At 39.6% G+C, this 11,422-nt stretch overlaps 1 protein-coding gene across 1 annotated transcript; it reads left to right on the top strand.

The window, feature by feature from the left end:
- The first annotated feature begins 9,734 nt into the window (after positions 1–9,734).
- LOC127439088 (G0/G1 switch protein 2-like) lies at positions 9,735–10,052 on the top strand. The gene has a single exon (XM_051695134.1). The coding sequence runs from the start codon at positions 9,735–9,737 to the stop codon at positions 10,050–10,052; it is 318 nt and encodes a 105-aa protein (XP_051551094.1).
- The last annotated feature ends 1,370 nt before the right edge of the window (positions 10,053–11,422 follow it).

Raw genomic sequence — 11,422 nt, 5'->3', positions numbered from 1 at the left:
CCACAGACTAGTAAAACCAGATGCCACTGAAGACCAAACTGATCAATCATTTAGGCAGCGCTGGCTCAGAGGTTAAGGCTCTTGGTTACTGACAAGAAGGTCGGGGGTGCAAGCCCCAGCACTGCCAAGATGCCACTGTTGGGCCCTTGAGCAAGGCCCTTGACCCTATCTGCTCCTGGGGCACTGTATCATGGCTGACCCTGTGCTCTGACTTCAGCTTAGCTGGGATATGCAAAAAAAAGCATTTCACTTATATGTGCGAATGTATAATGTGTGACAAAAATAAAGGCTTCTTCTAGTCATATCAATTAGTTTGTCGACTTGGAAATTTGCGCAACAGACCATCAGCTCACCTTCAATTTTAAAGTCGTTTGGTAGATTGATGTTTGAAAACTGTCATAGTGGATAGAAATAAACCTGAGAAAAAGAAAGAATTCCTATTTAGCAAACAGCAGACAGATCATGTTAACTTGGTAAAATTGCGTCTGGTGTAATACCTTCCGGTCCCTGTAGGGGTCGTCAGTGGTCAACGGCAGTGTTTAGCAGTACATGTCGTCAAAGCTACGAGAAAAGGAGGTGCCCACTAAAGGAAGGTCAATGGGCAGTCTGTCGCCATGTACAGGACGGGTTGAGAGGTGCGACCGAAATCCTTCGACCTCTCGATGATCAGAGCGTCAGGTCTCGGACCCTACAGGACAAAAAAGAGGGGTTAGAAAGCTGCGATTTGGACTTTTGACCTGATAAAATCAAGCAAGAACAACTTGATTTTCCATTTAATACCATTTAATAGAGTCAACATGAAACTGCATTAGCAACCCATTTTACTTCCATAATGTGACGTATTTCTCACCTTTCTTGGACCGCCACCATCTGATTGGTCCAGCACTTGAGAGAACTTTCTGGATTGTGTGAGCGTTGGACACGAGTCCTTCCTTCAATGTAAGTCTATAGGATTTTTTCAGGTGAAAATAGTAAGTGCGATCTCTTAGTTGGTTAATTAATGAGATCGGAATGTTTGTCTAAACCAAAGATTTTATCTCAGTCAAAAGCGTTCATAGCATGCTCAATACAAACCCCAAATCATCGCCAGCACAAATTAACTTTACGTGAATAAACATGTTCATATGTAAAGGTGTTATCTTCAGAACTGCAGAAAGGGCCGGAGTTGGACCCATTTTCAGCCTGGGACTTCTTCAGTCTCTCCCACTGGAATGCCAAGCTAGACAGCTCAGCATGCAATGTGCCAACGGTGGCTCTTTCATCAAATTTAAGCAGACACTTGGATTTCTTGGAGAGCTGAGCTCGGGAGCCCATTTGCCTAAAATCTGAGAAAAGTTTTGCATTTGCTGAAAACCTTCTATGTATGCTACCTGTCACAGTGTCCAGAATGACATTGTGTACATTGACCTTAAAGTCAGCATCTGGCGATGCCAGAGGGTTATCTTCTGAAAGCTCTCCGGGCATTTATTTTCTTTTTTCAGACCCGTTTCTCTGGAAGTGCAGTCTGCACTTCTAGCTCAAAGCTGTCCTCCTCTTGCAGCTTTTGATTGGCCCAACCCACAAACTCATCAGCTGCTACTTTCACTCCCTCAAAGTCTCTGATAAATTTGTTAAGGCTATCCTTTGTCCCCTCAACCAGATGCTGAGCTGCTAGAATATCCATACCCTTTATCTGTAGGTACTTGGAGAGGGGGGAATGTATGCTTCAATGTATCCCTTTGCTTTGACCCTCACTGTTGGCTTCATACTCCTATCTCCCTCATCTGAGGTGAGTATCATCAGCGGGTCAACATACAGAGCATCCTGAGGGTTACCAAAACACCCAAAGACCTTAGTGAGAGCCTGGTCCTTAGCCCACCACCTGGTTTCCCCTATTGGGCACAGTTTCCTGTGACGTTTGTCATCACTTGTCTCTTCCCACCTCTGCATACACTTATATGATTCTCTGAGGAAAACTGCAACATCGTTGAGCAATGAAAAGAGAGATGTACTTTCTACAACACTGCCTGTTGTGTCTGCCAGTACCAGATTCAGAATATGTGCATAACACCAGACATGAATCTGTGTTGGAGACTGCTCTGAGAGAAATGCAGAGAACCCTTGATATTGTCCCTGCATGTTAGCTGCACCATCAGTGGAGTTGCCCACACATGTGCCAATGTCAATACCAAGCTTGTGTAATGTCTGATTGAGCATCTCTGTGAAATATTTTCCAGTTGATGCTTCACAGTCTACCACAGCAACCAATCGCTCATGAATGGCATCTGTAACATATCTCAAAATGACTGCACATTGGCCTTTTGAGGTGATATCTTGGGTGGTATCTATTTGGACTGAAAACATGCCTGTTTGTTTAACCTCATCTGCAATTGTGCCCTTTATAATTTGGCTGATGACATCCACAACTTTAAAGATAATGTCTTTTGAAAGGAAAGTCACAAGAGAACCTCTGCCCTTTGCCCCAGTGTCATGGTGCTTCTTGCTTTGTTCAATACAAATGTTCAAGTGCTGTTGAAGACACATATCATACTTGCTCAAGAGTATTATCAACTCTAGGAAGTTGCCATGATTGACTGCAGTGTTTTCCAATGTATAAGCAGCCTCTGCTTTATCTCCTCTGTAACTAAGTCCACATTTGCCAGTGACTTTTGTGACATCTACTATGCGCTGCATTACCTGCTGCTTTTTTTTAACTTGTTCATAATGTAATGACATTTGGTTGCCAGTCAATAGACTTTTCACATCTGCCTTTTTAGCCATTAGAAAGTAAGCATCTGCACTATCTCTGTGGACATGACTTTTCTCATGCTCCTCGATCCTCTGATGAACATGTTTCCATGCATTCATACCTCCCTTTATGAAAGGACTATCACCTGCAACAGGTGCAAATGCCAAATGATGAAACTGAACTAAAAACAATAAAATAAAAATAAGAATTCCTTCAATATAAGTCACTTTGGATAAAAGCGTTTGCCAAATGCATAAATGTAAATGTACTAGACTAGTCCGTGTACCTTGAGTCACCAGTTCCTGTGTGCTCGTTTGTCTGCGTGCGTGCGTGCTTGAAAAAATGAAGAGACGGCAGGGGAGTCTACCGTCCCAATTTATGAGCGGCCAGAGCGGCCCACCGGGAATTCTCCCGATCCACCCGATGGCCACTCTGGGCCTGACTGCAGATATAAAACCATGACATTTGGCCCTGTGGTCTTTTAAATAAAACACACATTTGCAACAGTGAATATATTGTACATTCACTCAGGAGAATTATTTTTTCCACAAATCCTGAACATTTCCATCACAGTGTAATTTCCACCTCTATTACTTTTATTTTTTGTTTATTTATGATATATTTTCATATTTTCATATTGCAAGTGTACAGCAAGGAAAAGTAGTAAAAAATAAACTAGATTAATAGTTATAACTAGGTTAACTAGGTTAATTATGTCAAGACTTACTTTGATGTTGGCTTGACAAAGCCTTGTCTGAAAGTTTAAATAGTTTGAATGTATACAGACATTACAGTAAAACAGTAAGCTAGCTAGCTAGATAGTCAGACGGACTGTAGCTGTGTACAAAAAGACACACTATACAGTATGCACTTACAAAACTACACGTAAGTATTTGCTGTTTAACAGCTGATGGAAGTGACGTTTCAAACGCATGCGATGTGTTTCCACTAGCTTTAATAATTAATAATATAATTAATTAATATAATTTTCTTTATTTATCACACATTATACATTTGCACATATACGGTGAAATTCTTCTTTTTCACATATCCCAGCTAGGCTGGGGTCAGAGTGCAGGGTCAGCCATGATACGGCGCCCCTGGAGCAGATAGGGTTAAGGGCCTTGCTCAAGGGCCCAACAGTGGCATCTTGGCGGTGCTGGGGCTTGAACCCCCGACCTTCTGATCAGTAACCCAGAGCCTTAACCACTGCCCCTATAAGCATGTTAACCAACCTCACTTCAACTCTTATATCTTAAATAATGTGTAATAAATGTATAAACAAACCATCCATCAGTTTCTGTGTGGGTTTGCTGAGCGGTGAGTGTGTGTGTGATGAAGTGTTACGTGTGTAAGTGTTCAAGAATTGTCCACCTGTGGGCACTGATTTTAGATATGTGTTTGGTGGGGGTGTGTTTAGTCTGATTTAATTTAGCACAGTGTGTTTCTTCTGGTTTTGTTTAGCACAGTGTGTTTCTTCTGGTTTTGTTTAGCACAGTGTGTTTCTTCTGGTTTTGTTTAGCACAGCGTGTTTCTTCTGGTTTTGTTTAGCACTGTGTGTTTCGTCTGGTTTTGTTTAGCACAGTGTGTTTCGTCTGGTTTTGTTTAGCACAGTGTGTTTCTTCTGGCTTTGTTTAGCACAGTGTGTTTCTTCTGGCTTTGTTTAGCACAGCGTGTTTCGTCTGGTTTTGTTTAGCACAGCGTGTTTCTGGTTTTGTTTAGCACAGCGTGTTTCTTCTGGTTTTGTTTAGCACTGCGTGTTTCTTCTGGTTTTGTTTAGCACTGTGTGTTTCTTCTGGCTTTGTTTAGCACAGTGTGTTTCCTCTGGTTTTGTTTAGCACAGTGTGTTTCGTCTGGTTTTGTTTAGCACAGTGTGTTTCTTCTGGTTTTGTTTAGCACAGTGTGTTTCTGGTTTTGTTTAGCACAGTGTGTTTCTGGTTTTGTTTAGCACAGTGTGTTTCCTCTGGTTTTGTTTAGCACAGTGTGTTTCCTCTGGTTTTGTTTAGCACAGTGTGTTTCGTCTGGTTTTGTTTAGCACAGTGTGTTTCGTCTGGTTTTGTTTAGCACAGTGTGTTTCTGGTTTTGTTTAGCACAGTGTGTTTCCTCTGGTTTTGTTTAGCACAGTGTGTTTCCTCTGGTTTTGTTTAGCACAGTGTGTTTCTGGTTTTGTTTAGCACAGTGTGTTTCCTCTGGTTTTGTTTAGCACAGTGTGTTTCCTCTGGTTTTGTTTAGCACAGTGTGTTTCTTCTGGTTATGTTTAGCACAGTGTGTTTCTTCTGGTTTTGTTTAGCACAGTGTGTTTCTTCTGGTTTTGTTTAGCACAGTGTGTTTCTTCTGGTTTTGTTTAGCACTGTGTGTTTCGTCTGGTTTTGTTTAGCACAGTGTGTTTCCTCTGGTTTTGTTTAGCACAGTGTGTTTCCTCTGGTTTTGTTTAGCACAGTGTGTTTCTGGTTATGTTTAGCACAGTGTGTTTCTGGTTTTGTTTAGCACAGTGTGTTTCTTCTGGTTATGTTTAGCACAGTGTGTTTCTGGTTTTGTTTAGCACAGTGTGTTTCTGGTTTTGTTTAGCACAGTGTGTTTCTTCTGGTTTTGTTTAGCACAGTGTTTCTTCTGGTTATGTTTAGCACAGTGTGTTTCTGGTTTTGTTTAGCACAGTGTGTTTCTTCTGGTTTTGTTTAGCACAGTGTGTTTCGTCTGGTTATGTTTAGCACAGTGTGTTTCGTCTGGTTTTGTTTAGCACAGTGTGTTTCTTCTGGTTTTGTTTAGCACAGTGTGTTTCTGGTTTTGTTTAGCACAGTGTGTTTCTTCTGGTTTTGTTTAGCACAGTGTGTTTCGTCTGGTTATGTTTAGCACAGTGTGTTTCGTCTGGTTTTGTTTAGCACAGTGTGTTTCTTCTGGTTTTGTTTAGCACAGTGTGTTTCGTCTGGTTTTGTTTAGCACAGTGTGTTTCTGGTTTTGTTTAGCACAGTGTGTTTCTTCTGGTTTTGTTTAGCACAGTGTGTTTCTTCTGGTTATGTTTAGCACAGTGTGTTTCTTCTGGTTTTGTTTAGCACAGTGTGTTTCTGGTTTTGTTTAGCACAGTGTGTTTCTTCTGGTTTTGTTTAGCACAGTGTGTTTCGTCTGGTTATGTTTAGCACAGTGTGTTTCGTCTGGTTTTGTTTAGCACAGTGTGTTTCGTCTGGTTTTGTTTAGCACAGTGTGTTTCTGGTTTTGTTTAGCACAGTGTGTTTCTTCTGGCTTTGTTTAGCACAGTGTGTACATATATATATATATATATATATATATATATATATATATATATATATATATATAATTGCTTAAATATTTAACTTCTATACATATGAAAGTAAATAAATTACATTATGTTTGTGAAATTGTAAATGAACTATAGATGGCATATTGAGCACATAACGGTTTAGTGGTTGAAATATCTCAAATCCTACATCATCATATTCACTGTGTGTCAGGCCGCAGAAAACATGCGACTCCTGAGCACACATCCGTGTGTCTGACTGCAGCAAACTCCCATCACAGAAATCACTAGAACAGTCTGTTTTCCTGTTTGGCTGCGTTTAATCCGATTACTGTCGCCCGTTCACTCTGGAATTTCCATCCACTCATTCTCACATGCTCAGAGCTTGACACAAATATTCATGTGTTTTCTTTATAATTACTTTTTTTTTTTTCAAAACATTTTAGCTCATTCTTAGATCCTAGATGCTACGCAAGACTTTCGAGTGACTTCTACGACTCTCATCCTGTTCTGTTGCAGTATAAGAGAAACAAACAACTAAAAGACAATAAAACATGTTTATAAAACTGATAGTTCTGTGAACATACTATACTATACACACACTTCTGACCACACATCAGTTGATTTATATTTTGATGCACTAAGTTGCTATGTCACTTTGCATCTGTAACTAGTGTTATCTAATGAATAAATGAGCTATACATATATAATAAGCTAATGAACTATATAAGTCAAGTCAAATTTATTTGTATAGCGCTTTTCACAACAGACGTTGTTTCAGAGCAGCTGTACATGAAATTATGCTATAACAGAAAATTAACAAATATAATGCCAATATTAGTTATTTATGTTTAGATCGATTAGTGGTTAAAATTAGTAAACTAAGTGAGTGTTGTTTGTCAATGATTAAACAAAATGATTTTATATTAACTGTAAGTTTTAAAGTCCTTGAAGTCATCCCGATTAACTGAGATACATGTAGATGCATTTTCCTTTGATTTTGGCCGATGAAGGCATTTGTTAGTGGTTAATTCATTTACTATGTAGTTTAATAGAGTGTTGTCCCTCCTTTAAACAAGCTGATATAGGTATCATTCAGTGAGGAGCATTGCAGTCTGGCTGGAAGCTTATGACAGGTAATTTTGGTGAACTGAGTCCATGCTTCAGACAGAGACTCATGAAGATCCCATGTCTTTGAGATTGCATCAATTCCTCCTCTGTGAAGTCTGTCTTAGTAGACTGAAGTGAAGTCTGGCTGGCACATGCTGCAGTTGGTCATCATCACTCAGGACATCAGGCAGGACCGGAAATCTGGCAGGAATGTTATAATCCCGAGGTTTAGACAGGGAAAGAAATAGAATAAAATTAGCATATATTCCATTCACTTTAAAGCAGGGTTAAAGAATAAGAGAAGTGTTTCCAGTTCCAGCAGACCTAATTAAAGCAGCATAACTATGAGTTGATGGATAAATTAGGTGTATGTCTGGCTAAATAGATGAGTCTTTAGTCTAGACTTAAACTGAGTGAGTGTGTCTGAGACCTAAACAGTGTTAGGGAGACTATTCCATAGTTTAGCAGCCAAATAGGAAAATGATCTCCCTCCATTTGTGGATTTTGATATTCTCGGTATTGTTAACAGGCCGCAGTTTTGTGATCGTAGTGAGTGTGATGGATTATAGTGTGTCAGAAGGTCACTTAATACTGCGGAGTTAGACCATTCCAAGCTTTGTAAGTAATTAACAGAGTTTTAAAATTAATACGAAATTAAACATGTATCCAATGTAACAATGATCAAATGGGGCTAATATGATTATATTTCATGATTCTAGTCAGCACTCTGGCAGCTGCATTTTGAACCAATTGAAGTTTATTTATTAATCTTGCTGGACATCCTCCCAGTAATGCATTACAATAATCTAATCTTGAGGTCATGAACGCATTAATTCGGTTTTTGGCATCAGAAATAGAGAGCATGTGTTGTAACTTAATATTTCTGAGGTGGAAGAATGCTGTTTTAACACTTTATTTTTGCTGTAGAAGTTGACATTACAGTACATCCACCGAGAGTCGGATTATATTCTATGTTCGGTAGTTACTATTGTGTTGCTATATAACCTGATAGAAGAATTGTTCTGTATCTGAATATTATTAAAAAATAAATTTAACCAGATATTCTGAAAATGTGAGTGGTGGCTGTCATGATAGTCGAGTGCTCTGGGTGGTTACTAGGGTGTTGCTTTGCAATAAGAAGTTCTGAGTGGTGTTTAGTGCATTGCTATTCGGCAGTTGCTAGGTGGGCATTGCTAGGTGGTTGCTTAGAGGTTTGGGGTGGTTATTAGGCAGTTGCTAGGGCATTGCTAGCTTGGTAGGGGTTTTGGGTGGTTTTTAGGTGGTCGCTAAGGTATTGCTAGGTGGTTGCTTAGAGGTTTGGGGTGGTTATTAGGTGGTTGCTAGGGCATTGCTAGCTGGTTAGGGGTTTTGGGTGGTTTTTAGATGGTCGCTAAGGCATTGCTAGGTGGTTGCTTAGAGGTTTTGGGTGGTTGTTAGGTGGTCACTAGGGCATTTCTATGTGGTTGCTATGGTGTTGCTATGTGGTAAATGGTTTTGGGTAGTTGTTAGGTGGTTGCTATGGCATTGCTAGGTGGTTGTTAGGGTGTTGCTAAGTGGTTGCTTAAGGTTTCTGGATGGTTGCTAGGGAGTTGCTAGATGGCTGCTTAGATGTTCTGGTGGGTTGTTAAGGGGTTGCTAGGGCGTTGCTAAGTGGTTGCTTAAGGTTTCTGGATGGTTGCTAGGAAGTTGATAGGTGGTTGCTTAGAGGTTCTGATTGGTTGTTAAGGGGTTGCTAGGGCGTTGCTAGGTGGTTGCTAGAGATTGGCTTATTGATCTTAATTAAAAAGGCCCCATGTTTATCGGATTTGTTTGATCGTCCTTCACCAGGTGAAAATGATAAGTCTAGTCTGTTAGTAATATAACAGCACACCTCTCCTGAACAAGACACATGATTTGACTTATCATTCATGTCTGGAGAACAAACGCTGCAGGATGAATAGAATAGAGCAGAATAGAATAATATGACACATTGGTCGTAATAAAGCAGACAGAACAGTCATGATCCAAACATTGGACGCATGTGTGTCTGGGGTCAGTCTGGAGTATTTCATGTCAGTTAATCATGTTCTGCATGTCTCAGGGGGCGGATACAGACCAGAGCGGCTGTATAAAGGGTGAATAACAGACTGCAGATACAGTCCCACTCAACTGAACATTGAAGTAAAGACCACAGAGCTGGAATTCACTGTGAGTACAACAATACAACAAATACTGAGCCAAATGACTAAACATATTAAAGCTTGTTTTTAGAGAATATATCTTAAATTAGGTTTATTTTTCTTACCACATAGACAAAGTGTTTTAACCCAAACTAAATTAAATGAGAATTAAAAGCTTTAAACATGCAAAAAAAATAACTAAATCTCTTACTAGTCTCGTTATCGTACACAATTTTGCTTTTTAATTAAATTCGTCGTGTTTTAAGGATGTTCAGATGTGGCAAGAAAACTAAAATAGCCATTAGGAATATTATATTTGCAGTTGAATTAACATCAAACAAGATTAACAAATGCTGTAAACATTGTTAGTTCTTGATACCCAGTGCATTGATTTTTCATTACATATAGTGTATAATACTACATTTAAGTGTAAAACGAATCAATATGTGTCATGTTTGCTGTTGTATTTGAACAGATTGAACTCATGGATATTATGGAGACCGTCAGAGAAATCATCCCTTTCGTGATGGAAATACTACGCCAGAAAGCGAGCCGGGGTGTGCTGAAGGTCTATCTGTTGGGGTCTGTCCTGGCTCTTCTGGGGTGTGTTTTAGGGCTGCTGGAGCTGTTTTACATGCCCTTTACCTTTGTTGACCCATTAGACCCGGAGCGGGGCTCTCTGATGGCCTGGATACAGGAGCCTGAAGCAGCACTGAGTCACCGGGAGAAAAAACTCAAACTCACGGGTCTAAGATCTGAAAAAGCGACCAGAACCTCTGCCAACCGTCTGCACACTTCATAAAGTTCACCCCAAAGACGTGTGATGATGCGTAATTGTGCACAGAGCTACAGCGGTTTTACAGGAGATCTGAGATGAGTTCCGGTGTTCTGCTTCAACCTAAACATCATGAGTTGATATAACTCAAATGTGATATAACAGATACTGTATATAACACTCATGTTAAAGTCAGTGCGCCTGCGCAGCCAGCAGCTGAGCATCATTACATAACATACAGATTATGTAGTTGCACTTGGCTTGAACTTTTTAATTTAGAGACGTGCACTGCACAATGATTTACTGTTCTGCAGATGAATAAATTTATATTTTAATATATGTGTTTCAATGTTTATTTTTTTATTAAATTGTGCATTAATTGTGGGTGCCTAATTGTTATGAAAATTATGTCACAATGCAAGAAATCTTTGTCATAAAATAAGCAAAAATGTTTTCATGAAAAATAATTTCACGGATGTGAGTCCACGGATTATGGTTAATCTGTTTTGTGAACTGTTCATCTTATGTAAGAGAGAGAACTATATTATAATGTTATATTATATATGACTATGGGCAGCCTAAAACTATGGTTTTATTAAAATAAATATAGTTTAAAAAAGGTACTAGCCCGACACCTAGAGGAGAAAAGACGCAACTGCACAGACACAAGACGCACTTAAAGGTGTTTGCAGAAATTCACACTTAAATTATTATTTTAATATATCCATATAAGGGGGTCTGGGTAGCTCAGCAAGTATTGGCGCTGACTATCACCCCTGGAGTCACGAGTTCAAATCCAGGGCATGCTGAGTGACTCCAGCCAGGTCTCCTAAGCAACCAAATTGGCCCGGTTGCTAGGGAGGGTAGAGTCACATGGGGTAACCTCCTCATGGTCATGATTAGTGGTTCTCGCTCTCAATGGGGCGTGTGGTAAGTTGTGTGTGGATCATGGAGAGTAGCATGAGCCTCCACATGCTGTGAGTCTCCACGGTGTCATGCACAAGGAGTCACGTGATAAGATGCGCAGATTGACGATCTCAGAAGCGGAGGCAACTGAGACTTGTCCTCCACCACCCGGATTGAGGTGAGTAACCACGCCACCACCTGCTAAGTAGTGGGAATTGGGCATTCCAAATTGGGGAGAAAAAGGGGCTAATAATAATAATAATAATAAATATATATATCCATATAAGATTTTTCATAGTAATATCACATCAAATTACATTTGTAATAATAAAAGTGATCTTTATTTTGAAGTGTTAATATTTTTACGGCTTTTATTTAGAAGTGTTGTTATTTTTACGGCTTTTATTTTGAAGTGTTAGTATTTTTACAGCTTTTATTTTGAAGTGTTAGTATTTAACGGTTTTTATTTTAGAGTGTTAGTATTTTTACGG

The sequence above is a fragment of the Myxocyprinus asiaticus genome, chromosome 50, assembly GCF_019703515.2.
Source record: "Myxocyprinus asiaticus isolate MX2 ecotype Aquarium Trade chromosome 50, UBuf_Myxa_2, whole genome shotgun sequence".
NCBI lineage: Eukaryota > Metazoa > Chordata > Actinopteri > Cypriniformes > Catostomidae > Myxocyprinus > Myxocyprinus asiaticus.
Note: the sequence above shows the minus strand (reverse complement) of the source record. Positions and strands in the feature narration are given on the sequence as shown.